A 20585-nucleotide genomic window follows, 5' to 3' on the forward strand; every position below is an offset into this window, starting at 1 on the left:
CATACTTGTCACAGGCCTCCACTCAGAGAAGCAATCCTCCACAGCCACTCTCTGGCTTCTTCTATTGAGCCAGTGTCTAATCCAATTTACTACCTCCCCCACGTACACCTAGCAACTGAACCATCCTAACTAACCTCCCATGAGAGACCTTGTCAAAGGCCTTGCTGAACTCCAGGTAGACAACATTCACCACCTTCCCTTCATCCACTTTCCTGGTAACCTCCTCGAAAAACTCTAATAGATTGGTCAAACATGACCTACCATGCACAAAGCCATGTTCTCTCTCCCTAATAAGTCCCTGTCTATCCAAATATTTGTAGATCCTATCCCTTATCACAACGTTCAATAACTTGCCCACCACCGATATCAAACTTACTGGCCTATAATTTCCCAGATTTCTTTTGGAACCTTTTTTAAACAACGGAACAACATGAGCCACCCTCCAATCATCTGGCACCTCCCCCGTGAATACTGACATTTTAAATATGTCTGCCAGGGCCCCTGCAAGTTCAACACTAGCCTCCCTCACCAACCCACTCAAGAATATTTCTTCCCTGCTGCCATCAGACTTTTGAACAGACCTACCTTGCATTAAGTTGATCTTTCTCTACACCCTAACTATGACTGTAACAGTATATTCTGCACTCTCTCCTTCCCTTCTCTATGTATGGTATGCTTTGTCTGTATAGCGCACAAGAAGCAATACTTTTCACTGTATACCAATACATGTGACAATAATAAATCAATAAAGAATCCTTTTACGCTGTATGAGTTGGTGCAATACTTTTCACTGTGTACGATGATAAGTCAAATCAAATCAAAACAGGTTGGGCCAAACGGGCTGTTTCTGTACCATGTATCCTATGTACTATAATCATCTTCTTGCCCAATATTTTGTTAAGCTAGTGAATAGAATACAATAATGCAACGAGTGACGCACAGCAATGGCACATTGAGAAAAAGTGAACTCATAAACATGCTCATGAGTCAATATTGTGAAATCCAGTATAATACATGCTGCATGAGTGCTCTCCTATCATTATATTGGTGAGATATAAATGTAGCTTTGCAAGCTGCTCTAAACATTCCCCAATGAGATGAAAATGCCCCTTTAATGTAATCAATATGCTTTAATGGGAAATGGCACATTACAACATAAATAACATCAATATGTTCTCTCCTTTAGGGTGGCTCCCTAGCAAACATGTAAACCAAATTTGTTTGGAAATGCATTTCCATGCTATGTTATTAAATCATACTGCAATATAATGAGACCAGTGGCCACTTAAAAGCACTCGGCTCCAAATATCTCCAATTTTCCAATCTAATGAAGCAGCATTGTCTACTGCTCTTGCCAGTTGGATGATATTTATTGGGCTATTAAAACAAGGAAATATAATTAACATTTCTTCTCAATGACAATTAGAATAATCTTTAGACATTTTGTGCTATGACGAACCCAGATTACTTCTGGATCCATCAAGTGTTAACTCTTGCTGGGGAGCAGTTCCATAGGCCCTGTTCCCGGCCTCACCCAGATGGCTGTTTGAGGTTTGACTGTTAGTTAGTAACATGGTTTTGAAGAAAAGACAGTAAAGTAGTGAATTCAGCAGCCCTGTCTCTGTCCAGATCCACAAATGCATTTTTAGGTTTACAAAGATCAGGTAAATTGTAATGTTTCACTGGCAGCCTGGCTCAGATCAGCTCATTCAACACAATACTGTGGATTGAAACAGAAACATTGTGTATCTGTTTGGCTCAGCAACACACTGGAGAAACACACTGAACATTGGGTACATCCAGAGTTGCTACTAAATTAAATTTTCAAATCTATGCATCATTACATTTTACAGAAATACTTGTCAGAAATATATTGACATGTTTAGCTAAGTCTTTGCATATAGATCAAGTTCACCTTGCATAACCCTCAGAATAGTAGCCTAAATTTTGCAATCGACACTGATATGATCGCACTTCACTGCTGACCTTGAAGAAAGCTGCTCACAAAGATCCCGTGCGCCCCACTCATTCTCTCTTCTACCTTCTTTCATCGGGAAAAAGATACAAAAGTCTGAGGTCACGTACCAACCGACTCAAGAGCAGTTTCTTCATTGCTGCCATCAGATTTTTCAATGGACCCACGTTATACTAAGCTGATCTTTTTCTAAACCCTAAGACTGCAATATCACATTCTGCACCCTCTCCTTTCCTTCTCTATGAATGGTATGCTTTGTCTTATAGCGTGCAAAAAACAATACTTTTCACTGTATACTATTACATATGACAATAATAAATTAAACCAAATCAAATCAAAGTTGATATCTGTCGTTTTAGATCTCCCACTTCCCAATGTAAGTTTGAATCTGATGTCAAGTCAAAGGGGTGTCCGGGCATTTAGCAATAGTGATGTTAACAGGCAAGGTAAGCAGCCAATCGTATTAAAGTATTCTCACAGACCGCAAACCAGGAAGTAAAATGCATTATCCTTTAGCGTTAATTGAATTTTATGGAAATCAGTACAAATGATTGGGTCATACACATGAGATTAAGGTAGCAGCTGAAATATCATAGAATCCCTACAGTGCAGAAGGTGGCCATTTGGCCCATCGAGCCAGCATTGACAATATTGTAATCAAATATTTCAAAAATAATAAAAGTGTGATATTCCACAAGGCCCAGTGAAGTTGTTCATCAGTAATTCTGAATTTAGAATGCTGTTGAAGCTAGTTATATCTCAGTCAAAGGTGTGATATTTTTCAAGGATTTTGACAATGAGACTGCAAAAGGACAATTTCTCATTGTTCATTGATTCCTAATTGATTGCAGACTGGGGAAACTTCAATATGCACCCATTGTAGAATTAGTGACACCCAAAATTTGGATTTCCAGATTTAACTGCACATATAAGAACATAAGAAATAGGAGCAGGAGTAGGCCATCTAGACCTTCGAGCCTGCCCCACCATTCAATAAGATCATGGCTGATCTGAAGTGGATCAGTTCCACTTTCCCGCTTTTTCCCCATAACCCTTAATCCCCTTGTCAATCGGAAACCTATCTACCCGTGACTTAAATATATTTAGTGAGGCAGCCTCCACCACTTCAATGGGCAGAGAATTCCAGAGATTCACCACCCTTTGAGTGAAGAAGTTCCTCCTCAACTCTGAAACTTCAATATATGCAAACTTCAAAGCTGCTGTCAGTTCACAGGAGTGATATCAGCAACACTGATAGCTTTGTTGTCATTACTATTATCAATTCATGTTAATAGTATAATTTGCACAAATTGGATCACCAAGAATTCAACCTTGTCATATACACTTTCTTAAAGCCTGATGTATATAAACTGTGTTTTATAAATGATGCGATGTGTATTGTGTTGACTTTTGCAATTAAAAAACTCAATTCCATTTATTAAAAATGAATTCAATATGATTACAGCCAGTAATGGAAAAAAAGTAATTAGGAAAGGAATGCTGCAGAAACAAATATAACATAATTATTTGACAGTCAGCTCTTTAATCCTTGAGGATAAGAACTGACACTTCAGGAATGCATCCAAAATGTGAAAAGTACTTAACACAGGATGAATAAAAGCTTGGTATCCAGCATGTTTTGTCTTTGACCAACTTTCAGGATGTCTATTCCAGGCTTTATTACACAAAAAACAAACAATTCCTCTTATAATACGCAGCAAAGTAAGAGCCAATTTCATTGCAAGTCAAAGCAAGGAAATAGCAACTTCAGTTCGAATAATGTTAAAGCCTGAAAAACATTATATTTGCCATCGTTAAACAACTAGTTAAGTGCAATCTCTACAAATGGAAAACTGAATAAATGACCTCCATATATTCATTGTTTGGAATACATTTTGGGGATCTTATGATAACCATTACTGAGACATGGCTGCAAGGAATAGCGCAGTGGCATAATGGTTAGAATTGCTGCCTCACAGTGCCAGGGACCCAGGTTCAATTCTGGCGTTGGATGACTTTGTGGAGTTTGTACTTTCTCCCCACGTCTGTGACTAACTGACCCATCATTTCTCTTGCAGGCACTAGTGACTCAAAACTGTTCAGTTTTTTTTACTGTGTTCTCAGTACTCTAGTTTTTACCTGGAAATGATTAACTTTATGTATGTATGTATTTATTTCAAATGGCCCTACAGAGCATACCTTCTAAATTGCCCCTTTGTGTTAGGGATTTAAGGGTAGATATGTAGGGTTGCAGAGATAGGGCCTGGTTTTGATTGTTGTCAGTGCACACTCAATGGGTCAAATGGCTTCCTTCTGCATTGTAGGAATTCTATGATTTTCTAAGGTGATTCGGGCATTGGGAACTCAATATACCAAGTTATGAGGTCTGTTTTTTAAAATGTTTCCAAAGCCAGCATTTATTGCCCATCCCTAATTCCCCTTGAGAAGGTGGTGGTGAACCATTGCAGTCCATCTGCAGTATGTACATCCTCTGACCTGAGGAACAAAGTTCTAGGCTTTAGGCCCATAGCAGTGAAGAAATGGCTGTGTGGTTTCAAGTCAGGATGCGAGAGGTTTGGAGGGGAAATTGCAGGTGGTGGCACTTACATGTATCTGCTACCATTGACCTTGTAGATAGTGGAGGTTACACATTTGCAAGGTGCTACTGATGGAAGAATGGTATGGTGATGCAGTACAATACATACACTATCTTAAAATGTCTTTGATGTGTAGCAGCATGCGATATTCAGGACACTGAAGGGAAGTGTGTCATGCAATCCAATTTAGTTTCACTTTTGCATTTGAGCAGAGCACACATGGAGAGCTTTGCTGCCAATGTGTCTTCAAGCTTTAAAACGTTTGTATAACTATTTTCCTATGTCTTGTCTTAATTAATGGACCCACAACATGTTTACCCAATCCCTCATGAGCATTTGGTACCTTTTATAGCAATCAATGGAATTGCCATTACTGATTTCCCCAACTATCAACATCCTGGGGGTTACCATTGACAAGAAACTGAACTAGCCATATAAATACTGCGGCTATCAGAGCAGGTCTGAAGCTAGGAATTCTGCTGCAGGTGTCTCACCCCTTGACTCTGCCATCTACAATTATAAGTCAGGAGTGCAATTGTTATATATTTAGGTCACTGCATGATTACTTTAAGAGCCGGTCACATGATTTGATGGTGATATCATTAGGGAGTTTTACAGGGCCCTGTTCATGGGACTCTGTAATAAGAATATCATCCAGGTAACATCGTACATCAGAGAGACCACTTAATATTTGATTAATCAATCTTGGAATAGGGCAGGTGCACATGTTATTCCAAAAGGCAATCTTTTATAATAAAGAAGACCTTTATGAGTAATGATGGTATGCAATGGTTGAGATTCACTAACTACATTCATTTATAAATATGCTTGTGAAAGATCAATCTTGCTGAATTTCTGCCCATCTGATAAACGAGCAAACAAATCTTCAATTAAAAGTAATTGATATAGATCAGCACACTACACCTCATTTATGGTTGTTTTAATGACAAGTACAAAGTGTTGAATATGCTTTACATAGGAAATCAATGATTCATTTTCTTCATTGAAAGGACTCATTGTGACTAACTGACCCATCATTTCTCTTGCAGGCACTAGTGACTCAAAACTGTTCAGTTTTTTTTACTGTGTTCTCAGTACTCTAGTTTTTACCTGGAAATGATTAACTTTATGTATGTATGTATTTATTTCAAATGGCCCTACAGAGCATACCTTCTTTTCAAAAATGTCACAAACTGCCTGAAATCTCACCTTCTTTTAAAAGCACTCAGAGAGCTTTCACCCTTTTTCAACTGCAGAGCTCTGCTGCTACTCACTGTGATGTGGAGATGCCGGCGTTGGACTGGGGTAAACACAGTAAGAGGTCTGACAACACCAGGTTTAAGTCCAACCGATTTATTTGATAGTAAACTCACAAGCTTTCAAGGTTCCCCTCTTCGTCAGGTGAATGGAGAGTTCTGGCCTCAGACAGAGCATATAAAGCACAGACAGTTTACAGATTACTGATTAGAATGCAAATCTTTACACCTAACCAGCTATTCAAGTCTTAAAGTGGCCGACAATGTGAGTGGAAGGAGTACTGATCACAGATTAAAGAGATGTGTATTGTCTCCAGACAGTGCAATAAGTGAGGTTTTGTAAACCCAGGCAAGTCACGGGGGTTACAGATAGTGCGACATGAACCCAAGATCCCTGTTGAGACCGTCCTCGTGTGTGCGGAACTTGGCTATCAGTCTCTGTTCAGCGACTCTGCGCTGTCGTGTGTCGTGAAGGCCGCCTTGGAGAATGCTTATCCGAAGGTCAGAGGCTGAATGCCCGTGACCACTGAAGTGTTCGCCAACAGGAAGGGAACAGTCTTGCCTGGTGATTGTCGAGCGATGTTCATTCATCCGTTGTCGTAGCGTCTGCATTGTCTCCCCAATGTACCATGTCTCGGGACATCCTTTCTTGCAACGTATCAGGTAGACACCGTTGGCCGAATTGCAAGACTATTTACCGTGTACCTGGTGGATGGTATTCTCCCGTGTGATGATGGTATCCGTGTCGATGATCCGGCATGTCTTGCAGAGGTTGCTGTGGCAGGGTTGTGTGGTATTGTGGTCACTGTTCTCCTGAAGGCTGGGTAGTTTGCTGCGAACAGTGGTCTGTTTGAGATTGTGCGGTTGTCTGAAGGCAAGAAGTAGGGGTGTGGGGATGGCCTTGGTGAGACGTTCGTCTTCATTAATGACATATCATTGATATTGCTCGACAATCACCAAGCAAGACTGTTTCCTTCCTGTTGGTGAACACTTCAGTGGTCACGGGCATTCAGCCTCTGACCTTCGGGTAAGCATTCTCCAAGGTGGCCTTCACGACACACGACAGTGCAGAGTCGCTGAGCAGAGACTGATAGCCAAGTTCCACACACGTGAGGACGGTCTCAACAGGGATCTTGGGTTCATGTCGCACTATCTGTAACCCCCGTGACTTGCCTGGGTTTGCAAAACCTCACTTACTGTACTGTCTGGAGACAATACACATCTCTGTAACCTGTGTGCAGAGCTCCTTCCACTCACATTGTCGGCCACTCTTAAGACTTGAATAGCAGGTTAGGTGTAAAGATTTGCATTCTAATCAGTAATCTGTAAACTGTCTGTGCTGTTATTTGTACCGTCTGAGGCCAGAACTCTCCATTCACCTGACGAAGAGGGGAATCTCGAAAGCTTGTGAGTTTACTATCAAATAAATCGGTTAGACTTAAACCTGGTGTTGTCAGACCTCTTACTGTGCTACTCACTGTAATATTTGTATGGACCCTGCAGCTTAGAGGAACCTACCCGATTTTTAGTTCCGGGAAAAAATGTGATTTTTTTTCTTTTTTCTTCTTTGGTCTTCTTTGTTGACACTTCAATTTTTGTTCCCATTGTTGATCTTCCCCAGCCTTCTACTTTTCAAAGTGCCATGACTTTTTTTCCCCTACTTAGAACATAAGAACATAAGAAATAGGAGCAGGAGTAGGCCATCTAGCCCTTCGAGCCTGCCCCGCCATTCAATAAGATCATGGCTGATCTGTCGTGGCTCAGTTCCACTTTCCCGCCCTCTCCCCATAACCCTTAATCCCCTCCCTTATCAAGAACCCATCAACCCGCTTTTTAAAAATATTTAGTGAGGCAGCCTCCACCACTTCAACGGGCAGAGAATTCCAGGGATTCACCACCCTTTGAGTGAAGAAGTTCCTCCTCAACTCTGTTCTAAACCGCCTCCCCTTTATCTTGAGGCTGTGCCCCCTAGTCCTACTGTCTTTTTTGAGCGGGAAGAGTCTCTCCACCTCTATCCTATCCATCCCATTCATCATCTTATACGTCTCAATGAGATCTCCCCTCATTCTTCTAAACTCTAACGAGTACAAGCCTAGTTTATTCAGCCTCTCCTCATAGCTCAACCCCCTCAACTCCGGTATCAGCCTAGTAAACCTCCTCTGCACTCCCTCCAAGGCCAAAATATCCTTGCGCAGGTGCGGCGCCCAAAACTGCACACAGTACTCCAGCTGCGGCCTCACCAATGCCCTATACAGCTGCAGCAAGACCTCCCTACTTTTATATTCAATCCCCCTCGCTATGAAGGCCAGCATCCCATTCGCCTTCCTGACCACCTGCTGCACCTGCAAGCTGGGTTTTTGCGACTCATGCACAAGGACCCCGAGGTCCCTCTGCACCATCGCCTGCTGCAGTTTTTCGCCATGTAAGTAATAGTCCTTCCTACCATTCTTCCTACCAAAGTGGACCACCTCACACTTGCCAACATTAAATTCCATTTGCCATCTCCTGGCCCATTCGCCCAGCCTATCTAGATCCTTCTGCAGACTCTCCACACCCTCCGCACAATTTGCCTTTCCCCCAATCTTGGTGTCATCAGCAAATTTCGACACCCTACACTCGGTTCCCTCCTCCAGAACATCTATATAAATGGTAAATAGCTGAGGCCCCAGCACTGACCCCTGGGGCACCCCACTAGTCACCAACCGCCAATCTGAATAGCACCCATTGACCCCCACTCTCTGCCTCCTATTTGACAACCAATCCTCTATCCACGCTAACACCCTACCCCCAACTCCATGTCCCCTGACCTTCTGCTTAGGATCTTTCCTTGATGTTCTCAGTGAAACAATATCTCGACTCGTTGTCAATTTTCTTTTTGTAATCTCCTAACTACGTCCCAAGATGTGGGTTTTAAAACAGAAAGAAAGAGATGTGATTTGTACACATAGATTCATAATAACAACAGATGACGAGACAAATGGCATTACCAATGCAGAATATTTCTCTACCAACATACTCTGGGTTACTATTGACCAGGAGCTAACTAGACCAGCCACATAAATACTGTACCAAATCAATTGTTGCACTTGCATTCTCTAGCAACATAACATTGTGGCCTCCTTTAAACTGCCAATTTTGTGAAACATTCTGGATATCATGATGTTAGATTGTGTAGGTAAAGATGTTTCACACTGTCAGTCTTGTGGAAAACTCAGATGCCATCTCACATGCTGAAGTTTTTAAATCAAGATTCTAATTATCTGCCCTAAGAAAGTCGGTAACTGATTGCTGTTGGCCAAGACTGATACAGGTAAATGCCAACATACTACTGCTGTGAATTCTAAAAGACATGCATCTACAGACATGGAAGGCCATGGTGAAACCTGCTGCTGTAAAACTTTCAGCATAGAATAGTTCACTCGTTCCATGCACAGGATCCATAATCTTGGAGTGCAAGTACAATCAATCCTCCTGGGTACCACAAGTGTTCTAAAGACCGGCGTGCCACGATTTCACATTAGTGACAATCAATCAGACATCATATGGCAGAACCACCACAGAAAATGTCAGTTCACAATCTACCATCAAAATATCCAGAATGTTTCACAAAATTGGCAGTTTAAAGGAGCCACAATGTTATGGTTGCTAGAGAATGCAAGTGCATCAATTGATTTGGTATAGTATTTACGTGGCTGGTCTATTCAGTTCCTGGTCAATGGCAACCCAGAGTACGTTGATAGTGAAATATTCTGCATTGGTAATGCCATTGAATATCATGGAAAGTTGGTTAGATTTTCCCTTACTGGAGATGGTCATTGCATGCCACTTATGTGGCGTGGTTGTTACTTATGGAGTACTGTCCAGGTTTTGCTGAATGTGGTAGGAACCTGAGAAGTCACAAATGAAGCTAAACACTCTGCAGTCATCAGCAAACACCACTAATTCTAACTTTATGATGGAAGGAAATTCATTGATGAACCAGCTAAACATGAATGGGCCTCAGACACTACTCTGAGGGACTACAGCAGTGATATCCTATGGCTGAAATGTTTGGCCACTAACAACTACAATCTTCCTTTGTGTTAAGTATTGCTCCAACCAGTGAAGAGCCTCCCATACCGCTCGTCCCCAACTGATTTCAGTTTTGCACCTGCTAATTAATTTCAAGGGCTGTCACTTTTCCCTCATTTCATTAGTCAGTCACATTTAAGACAGCTAATTCTTTAATAGTTCTTTAAACTGTCAAACTGTGAACTTGGAGCCCCTTACTGAAGTAATTGTCACATTTGAAATGTATCCAAGCATCCCTCATGACATAATAACAAACCTAGTGAAATGTCGACTTTTTTTTATCTACATCACATTGTCTGTCAATCAAAACAGTTCAGCAGACTGTTTATTTAGTTTCACTGACAGCTTAACCTATTTTTCATTCTAAATTTAAAAAATGGAGGGTTTAAAAACTTCAGATCTTGACACTTAGAGTCATAGAAGTTTACAGCATGGAAACAGGCTCTTTGGCCCAACTTGTCTATGCCGCCCTTTTTTTTTAAACTGCTAACCTAATCCCAGTTGTCCTCATTTGGCAGGGCCATTTGAACTCTGTACTGAATTCAAACTGACCCCATCCCAGTTGTTCCAAAGGCCTTCAACTGTAGTGCAACAGTCACAAATTGATGGTGTGGATATGACTGCTGTTGGAAGCTGAATGAGCTCTGTTTAAGTCAGAACATTGAATACAGGAGTTGGGACGTCTTATTGAAGTTGTACAAGACTTCTATACCCATCTTACCCATGTAACTGTTTAAATGCTTTTTAAAAGTCAAGATTGTACCTGCCTCTACTACCTCTGACAGCTTGTTCCAGGCACTAACCACCCTCTGTGTGAAAAAATTGCCCCTCTGGATACTTTTGTATCTCTCCTCTCTCACCTTAAACCTATGCCCTCTAGTTTTAGACTTTCCTACCTTTGGGAAAAGATATTGACTATCTAGTTGGTCTGTGCCCCGCATTACTTTACAGACCTCTATAAGATCACCTTCTAGGCTCCAGAGAAAAATGTCCCAGTCTATCCAGCCTCTCATAACTCAAACCATCAAGTCCCGGTAGCGTCCTAGTAAATCTTTTCTGCACTCTTTCTAGTTTAATAATATCTTTTCTATAATAGGGTGACCAGAACCGTACACAGTATTTCAAGTGCAGCCTTACCAATGTCTTGTACAACTTCAACAAGATGTCCCAACTCCTGTATTCAATGTTCTGACTAAAACAGGCCTCATTCAGCTTCCAACAGCATTTATATCTGCACCATCAATTTGTGACTTTTGCACTGTAGCTCAAGGCCTTTGGAACAACTGGAATGAGGTCAGTTCGAATTCAGTATGGAGTTCAAAAGGCCCTGCAGAGTTCAGATTTCCAGCCCCTGTGAATTATGCCCTCCCTTCCCCCTTCCAGCAAAATTAGTTCTGGATTGGACATTACGTCAGGATCCTGTCCATTTTGAAAGTTCTGCAGCATCTTCTCAAATCTGCAAAAGCCAGCCCGATGTAAAATTCAAACATGTAGCCAGAGCTGTATATGGGTTTCCTTGTAACAACCAAGAGCAGAGATTCGATAAGTGTGTAAGTCAAGCCAGGGCAGTTTTAATGGGGAATTTGATTATGATAAGCAGATTAGCAAATATCTTTGTCATGCTAAGGATATTTCTCTGCAATAATATGCTCATGGATAAATAAGAAAGCAAGCCGTATTTGATTTGGTAATGAGCAATGATCCGGATTTCGTTCACAACACGATCGTTTATCTAATAGCATTTACAAAATGATTGAGTTCAATATAATGTTTGAAAGGAACATAGGTGATATACCACTAAGTTTCTAGATTTAGGCATTCTCTGAGACAAAGACTGTTCACAGCAAACTTGGCAAATCCATTCATACATAAAAAGACAGAAGATCAGTGGAAACTGTTCAAATGGGAACTTAATGTAATGTGTTACCAGTTCATATACTCGAAGTAGATAGAGCTCTACTTTAAAAAAAACCATAACAAATGATGGGCATGTTGAAGCAGTTTGCACTAGTAATTACAACAGAGAAAGAGGTCAGCATGCCAGACATCCTCAGGAAATTGATATTGAATTAGGGTCAGGGGTTCACCACATTTAATGTAGCCAAAATAATAGTAACAAAGAAAACAAAGACACTGGGATTCATAGAATCATAGAATCCCTACAGTGCAAGAGGCCATTTGGCCCATCAAGCCTGCAGTGACAACAATGCCACCCTGGCCCTATCCTGTAACCCCATGTATTTGCACTATTAATTCCCCTGACACTAAGGAGCAATTTAATGTGTCCAATCAAACTAACCCGCACGTCTTTGGAGTGTGGGAGGAAACTGGGGCACTTGGAGAAGCCCACACAGACATGGGGAGAACATGCAAACTCCACACAGTCACCCAAGGCCGGAATTGAACCTGGATCCTCGGTGCTGAGGCAGCAGTGTTAACCACTGTGCCACTATACACCCCAAGGAATGACCAATCATCAGAGCTGGATGGTTTCCATTCCAGGGTTTAAAAGGAAGTAAATGAGGACATTGCAGATGCTCTAACTATAATGTTCCAAAGTTCTCTCAATTTGGGGACTCTTCCTGTGGATTGGAAAGTTGTGTCACAGTCTGTTTCTGTTAAGAAAGATAAACTGAGGAATTATAAACCAGTTATCATAACGCCTGTCACTGGGAAATGAATAGAATCTACAATTAAGGGTGGAATGACTGAACACCTTGAACCTTTTTAGCTGATCAGAAAGAGCTAGCATGGATTTGTAAAACATTTGATCGTGCCTCACAAACCTAATTGGATGTTACTGATATGGCCTTCATAGCAGACTGATCACTAAAGTTGGAGCTCATAAACCTGGTTAGAAACTTGGATGAATGGCATGAAACAGATTTTGGATAATGGGCAGGTACAGTAATTAGCAGGATGAGAGTGGTGTTGTTCGGCAAGATTTGGTATTAGGGCTTCAATTGTGTGCCATGAGGAGAAAACCACGTATCCCAAGTTGCTGCTGACACAAAGATAGCCAGCATTTTAAACACTGTAAATCGAATCATTATATTTCAAAGGGATGTGGATACATTAAAGTAAAGGGACAAAACTGTAGTAAATGAATGTCAACGTTGACAAATGTGAGATTGCTCTCTTTGGGCCAAGAGAAACAAAACAGGATATTTTCTAAATCATGAAAAGCCAGAAATGTCCAACTGACTTAGGTCACAGGTACATAGGATCAACTCTCAAAACTGTAAACACACAATCTGGATGGATAAGAACAGCAGTAGCATGAAAATGCACTGCCTTCAAGCTCTCCAAGTCATCAAACAAACTGACTCGGACATATATCATTATGATAAATATATAGTACATCAGTGACTACACTTCAAAGTATTTAATTGGCTGTGAAGTGCCTTGAGGTGTCTGATAGGAAAGAAGAGTTAGGGGCACAATCAGATCAGCCATGATCATATTGAATGGTGGAGCAGGTTCCATGGGCTGGGAATGGCCAGCTCCTACTCCTAATGATCTTATATCATTATATCAATGCAAATCATTTTTCCTTAATCAGTATTAGCTCAAAATTCTGGAACTCCCTACCTAAAAACACTGGGAATATCTTCAGTACATGCCAACAGCAGTTCAAGAAAGAGGCTCACCACCCCATACGCAGCACAATTAGGGATGGGCAATAAATGTCCACCTTACCAATGATGTTCACATTGACTGATTTAAAAAAAGATCTGTGAGCAGTTCTGCACTACACCTTAGGAAAGATGGATGGAATGTAGCTTAGATACACCAGAATGAGAGCTGGACTCCATGGATTAAATTATGAGAAGGATTATGAATTGTATTCCCTGGAATGTAAAAGGTTAAGCAGTGATATAATTCTAGTTTTCAAGCTATTAAGGGGAATAGATAGATGGAGAGAAACAATTTCTACTGATTGAGGAATCTCGGATTAGTGGACATATCATAAAAGTTAGAGCTAGACCTTGCACGACATACAAGGGTGGTAGAAGCTCCCACAAATTGCAATTAATGCCAAATCAATTGGTAATTATAAATCTGAGACTGTTCGATTTTTGTCAGCCCTGTACGGTGAGGTATGTGGGGCAGGGACTGTGGAGTTAGGTCATTGATCAGGCATGATTTCATCGAAAGACAGTACAGTCTCAAGAAGCTAAACTGCCCACTCTGATACTGTGACAAAAAAGGCTGAACATACAATACTCACATTGACTAGCAAATCATTAACTCAAGTCTCTTATCAGTGCTTTAATAATGGAATGTGTCTGCTCCGTGTTCGTATTAGCAATATTGATTTGACTGGGCTGTATGCTATAGAAGCTGGTGGATAATGTGGCTCAATTTTTCAGCCCCAGAAATCACATATTTGCATATACTCAGCATATAAATTGATCCCCCTTTTTCAGCCTCAACCTGCTACACTCACATTAGGAGTCAGCTTCGATTTTTCACCATACAATTAGACATTTTATTTACTGGTGCCTTATAACTGGGCACAAGGGATCCCACATGGGCTGTGTTGTGAAGGTGCATGGGAATTTAATACATATCTATACAGAGCAGGCCCCACGTAGTTAATGGTAAAGATGGTGACCACCTGGATTGGCAGTTTATTTTTATATTCAGCATACAAGTTGACTCCCTTTTCTGGAGGGATTTTTTGAGGTTTCAAAGAGCAACTTGTTACATCAATATCTTTGCTAATTTGTGTTTCCATTTCTGGAACAATCATATTAGCAGCTGTTACTGTTACTCACACTTACAAAGATTTGACTAAACATATATTACAAGTATCCTTAATTCCTCTTTCAATTCCTTAAAAACAGTACTCGAGCAGTCACTTTGAAAACGTTGCTCAAATTTCTTACTAATCACAGTGCCAACTTTTTCTGTGCTTAAAATATAATGAAATTAAACATCTCTCTATGTGCAACATAATAAGCTGTTACTATTTTGTGAAACACTAATTGTACAGAAATTCTATCCTACCCCTTCTCCAAAAACTTTTGATTGTTTTCACCCATTCCAATGAATTGTTGAGGCAGCACAGTGGCATAGCAGTCAGCAGTCTTGCATCACAGAGCCAGGGACCCAGGTTTAATTCCAGCTTGGGCACCTGTCTGTGCGGAGTTTGCACATTCTCTTTGTGTCTGCATGGGTTTCCTCCAGGTGCTCCAGTTTCCTCCACACTCCAAAGATGTGCAGGTTAGAGGGGTTAGCCATGGTAAGTGTGTGGGTTATGGGGCTAGGTCAGGGGAGAGGGCCTGGGTAAGATAGTCTGCTAGACGTTCAGTGCAGGCTTAATGGGCCAAATGGCCTCCTTCCACACTGCAGGGATTCTATGGTTTAGGAAGGATATGAAGGCACTGGAGTGTGATTGAATACTGTCCTCTCGCCAGAATGAGTGCAGCTCCACAGCACTCAAGAAATTCCACACCATCCAGGACAAAATAGCCTAATTAATTGGCATCCTAAACATCCATTCTCTTAACTACCCGCATGCTGTGGACACAATCTTTCCCAATCTATATGCACTGCAGCAACTTGGCAAGCCTTCATTGACAGAGCCTTCCATCCATAACCTTTGTCACCTACAAGAACATGGGCAGCAGTCACATGGGAATGCTACCAACTGCAAGTGAAACACCATTTTAGCTTGGAACTACATCATTGTTCTTTTAATGTCATTGGGTCAAAAACCTGGTACTCATTTGCTAACAGCGCAGTGGCTATACCTATACCACATAGCCTGCAGTAGTATGAATGCAGCTCACTAGTATCTTTCTGAGTGTAATTAGGGTTGGACAATAAATGCTGGCCTTGCCAGTGATGTTCGCATCCCATGAAATAATAAAAGTGCACTCTGTTTGCACTTCCGTTATCTCATTGATTCCAAAGTTCAATTTTTCAGCAACATTAATTCAGGAATGTTGTCCATGATCCATTTCAGATAGATTTTATAAAACATTTATCCAATGTTTTAAGTAACATGTAAGGATATTCAACACTGACTTATTCACAACGCTGCAATAATGCTACTTTTCACTTAGTAGTTGCTGATCTCTTGAATCACCATCATTTTGTTGCTACTTTCATCCTTCCACACCGAAGTCAGTTACGTGGAAGGAAATTATTATTGAAACCCTAAAAAATTCACATTGTTATCAAATACCTTGACCTATTTACAAGTTATTTGTTTGATTATTTATTTCACGCATTTGGAAACTTTTCCTACTACAAAAACCAGCATTATGACAAATGGGAACCAGATTTATTTGGACAGAGACAGAGTGAGAGAGAGAGAGTTGCCCCAGTGTCACATTAAACATCGTAAATCTGAATAATTTGGGTGAAAACACACTCCTATTTTTTCTTGGCTTAACTGATTTCAGCCTGAGGAGTATTACATTGCCATCTTCCTGAAGCTTAAAAGGCTGAATCAAAACTCAATGAAGTCAGCCCAATGTTTATCAAATGATCTCAACTCCAAAGTGTCCAGATTGTTATTGAGAGCAGGGTTAGACTTGACTGTGATACCTCACTCAATCGAATCTTTTCCAGCTTTCTAGATTCACTCAGTCAAGATGCAGTTAATGTCGACAGAATCTTAGCTTAGAACAAGAAGGTGGGAAAGACTTTTGGGAATGAGGTAAATGCTTACCTTTCACAGATGTGGTTAAAACAGTTATGTGTTCTGCTGTCTCGGTGTCTTCTCCAGAAAGAGTGAACTGTGGAATTTCAGCAGCCAAATTCTCATGTGATCCAGAGGGAGTCCTTTTTTGCTCAGCTTTTTCATTTTCACATATTTCCTGCTGCGAAGATCCCACACTAGAAGTTAAGAACTGGTGTCCAAAATCAGAACAGGATGAATGAACACTGTCAAGCCATGACTGTCTTTCCTGACAGGAATATTGAGATGGTGACGGTGAAGCGGTGGATGACCTACTGGTGCTCTCTGCTGAAGAATAAGAACTTGATACTTCACTAGCCACAAGTGGAATCTGAAAAGAAAGTGTCTGCAGGATTAGAAAAGTCAGAACACAGTTCCGTTTATTCTCAATCATATGTTATCTAAATCTTGAAGATATATAACCAGTTTCCATTTATATATAAAAACAAGTCTGCACTCCTATTGCATCATTTCACATCTCAAATAGATCTAAAAAACATCACATATGTTAGAGTCACTCGTAATATTAAAGCAAACATAGCAGCCAGCAAAAGATTGGTGGATGAATGACTAATTCATCTGCCCAGAGAAGGAATGTTGGCCAAGAATGATGAACTCCTGTGCTTCTTTCAATCATGCAGTGGGAACTTTGGCATCCATCTATGGGAATAATATCTCATTTAAAGGGTAGCACTTCCAATATATGGTATCATTTGGTGTTTGCATTAAATACACTTGTGCTAAGTACACAAATTCCAGAGTAGAATTTGAACTCAGAACATTGGTTGAGTGACATCTCGGTGAAGCCCGCAGTTTCTTCTAAAAATTTGCTTTATGTTGTGCTCGAAGACTCATTATTAGTCTGTTATGCCATCAACTTGGAGTTACATCTGAATGCACGAATTAGGAGCAGGCGGAGGCCATTTGGTCCCTCGAGCCTGCTCCACCATTCAATAAGATCATGGCCGATCCATTTGTAACTTCAAATCCATATTCCTGCCTGTCCCTGATAACTTTTCACTCCCTTGTCTATCAAAAATCTATATAACTCTGCCTTAAAAATATTCAGTCTCTGCTTTCACTGCCTTTTGAGAAACAGAGTTCCAGAGATTCTCAATCCTCTGAGAAAAAGATTTCTCCTCATCTCTGTCTTAAATGAGTGGGCCCTTATTTTTAAAAAATAGATTTTCCGACAAGAGGAAACATTCAACTTGTCAATACACCTTAAGATCATAAAGGCTTTGATCAAATCACCTCTTACTCTTCTAAATCTAGTGCATACAAACCCAACCTATCCAACATTTCCTCATAACACAACCTGTTGATTCTTAATGTTAACCTAGTAAACCTTCTCTGTACTGCTTCTAATGCATTCACATCTTTCCGAAAATAAATAGCCCAATACTATACACAATATTCCAGATGTGATCTCACCAACACCCTGTAACCTCCATCCTTTGCTAATCAATTCCTCGCAAAATAAATTACATTATTCTACTAGATTTCCTAATTCCACGCTGTACATGTATACCAGCCTTCTGTGATCCATACACTAGGACACCAAGATCCCTCTGCACCTCAGATTCCTGTAATCTCACACCATTTAGATAAAATATTTCTTTTTTATTCTTCCTGCCAAAATGGACAATTCCACATTTGCCTGCATTACATTCAATTTGCCAGATTTTTGCCCATTCACTTAACCTATGTCTTTTAGTAGCCTCTTTATATTCTGTTCACCAAGGTACCCAAAGCTCACTTTCCTCTTTTGTGTAGTTCCTTTCTCATCTCAAATAATATCATAGTGAGAAATGATCTGGCCTCAGAGGATCATGGAGTGGAATCAGTATGGATGGAAATTATGAATAGCAAGAGTCAGAAAATACAGGTGGGAGTTGTTGACAGGCCCTCGGTTATACTGTTGGACAGAGTATTGAACAAGAAATTATTGGAGCTTGTAACAAAGTCAATGTAATAATTGTGGGGGATTTTAATCTTCATATAGACTTGGACAATCAAATTGGCAAAAGTCATCTAAAGGGTGAGTATGCAGAATATTTTTCTGACAGTTTTCTGAAGTAGCATGATGTAGAACAAACTCAGGCTAAAGCTGTTTTAGATCTAGTGTTGTGTAATGAAGCAAAATTAATTATCAATACCTTCGTAAAAGACCCATTGTGATAAAGTAATACACTAAATCTAACCTGTACGCAGTGCTATGGTTCTTAACATGTTTGTGTTCTATGAAACAATATTTACCTGCTGTACTTCTGGTTGTGATGGTAAGGCTGGCACCTCTGGTGGAATCTCCACATCTTCGTGCTCACTCTCACTCCAACATTCTGCAGCAAGAAATAATTCACCATTGGCAGGAGATTAAGTTTGATGAAAATTAGCAATAGATAATGAGACATGCTTGACACTTCATTTCAACAAAACACATACCTTCGGTTTTTCGTTCTGAAGCTGAAGGGACATACTGAATAGCAGCTAAACCCATTTTATTAATCCACCTAAAAGATTAATGAGAATTATAGTTTGATATTGCACATATTCAACTATATTAATTAATATCAATGACAATAAATCCAGATATTTATCTTCCAAAATTCATTGTGAAACATACATAATCACTTCTATCCAAGCCTTTGATCATGTTATTAAAAAGTGTTTGCAATACAATTTTCATATGAACATATGAATTAGGAGGAGTAGACTACTTAGCCCCTCGGCCCTGCTCCACTATTCAGTAAAATCATAGCTCATCTAATTTTAAGGTCAATTTCACATTCCTGCCTCCCCCCAACAACCTTTCGCCCCTTGCTTATTAAGAATCAATCTACCTCTGTCTTAAAGATATTGGAAGACTCTGCCTCAACCACATTGGAGGAAGAGAATTCCAAAGTCTCACAACCCTCAGAGAATTATTTCCCCCTTACCTCTAGCTTAAATGGGGGACCCATTCTTCCTAAGCAGTGACACTCATTCTAGATTCTCCTGCAAGAGAAAACATCCTTACCACAACCACCATGTTAATTTCCTTCAGGTTCTACCCAGCAGCTATAAGCCGAGCCTGCCCATCCTTTCTGCCTAAGATAACCTGTCTCTTTCAGGTATTAGTTTGGTAAACCTTTTCTGAGCCATTTCCAATGCATTCACATCTTTCCGCAAATAGGATGACCAATACCGTACACAGTACTCCAGATGTGGTCTTACCATTGTCCTTTGTGGCTAAAACATAACTTTGTTTTTATTTCCTCTTACAATCAACCATAACATTCTGTTAACTTACCTAATTATTTGCTGCACCATCCACCAACCTTTTATGATCCATGCACTAGGACATCCAGATCCCTCTGTATCTGCAATCTCGCGCCATTTAGATAATATGCTTCTTTTTTATTTGTCCTGCCAAAATGGACAACCTTACATTCTCCCACATTTTATTCCATTTGCCAGATCTTTAACCACTCACCCAACTTATCTATACCTTTTGTAGCATCCTTATGTCCTCTTCACAACTTACTTTCCTACCTATCTTTGTGTATCGGCACATTTGGTATCCATACTTTATCTAAATCATTTATACAAATTATAAACAGTTGAGGTCCCAGCAATGATCCCTGTGGCATATAGGTTTCAGGTAAAGATAAGATTGGCATTCAGCTGAAAGCTCACAATTTGAAATGTTAACTCAGTTTTTCTCTTCACAGATGCTGCCAGAGCTGGTGAGTATTTCCAGTATTATCTGCCATTATTATTAAAGACCAGATTGGTTTTGGTAGTTACGTTTGCACTGCTGACAATATTTGATAAGGCTGAATTACATAATAGTGGTTCAGGTACCAGAAGTCTATTAGCATTCATACAACTACAAAGATCTCGAGATGAGGAGGAACGAAAGTTCATACTACTTTTAGGCTTTTTTTATCATTAGATACTTCTACACTGAATTATTTAATCTTCAGTAAATTAATTCAGATCATAATCCC

The 20585-nt window shown here is 40.2% G+C and overlaps 1 protein-coding gene across 1 annotated transcript in view; it reads right to left on the bottom strand.

The window, feature by feature from the left end:
* The window catches only part of ipcef1 (interaction protein for cytohesin exchange factors 1), a 135003-nt gene that overhangs the window by 23551 nt on the left and 90867 nt on the right, over positions 1 to 20585 (bottom strand). Inside the window, exons 7-9 of the mRNA XM_080200345.1 lie at positions 19039 to 19106; positions 18853 to 18935; positions 16585 to 16924 (exon numbers count right to left, since the gene is read on the bottom strand). Coding sequence (XP_080056471.1) covers positions 16585 to 16924; positions 18853 to 18935; positions 19039 to 19106 — 491 coding nt within the window. The remainder of the gene's footprint in view (positions 1 to 16584; positions 16925 to 18852; positions 18936 to 19038; positions 19107 to 20585) is intronic.

The sequence above is a fragment of the Carcharhinus amblyrhynchos genome, chromosome 12, assembly GCF_965287045.1.
Source record: "Carcharhinus amblyrhynchos chromosome 12, sCarAmb.v2.hapA, whole genome shotgun sequence".
NCBI classification, from domain to species: Eukaryota; Metazoa; Chordata; class Chondrichthyes; order Carcharhiniformes; family Carcharhinidae; genus Carcharhinus; species Carcharhinus amblyrhynchos.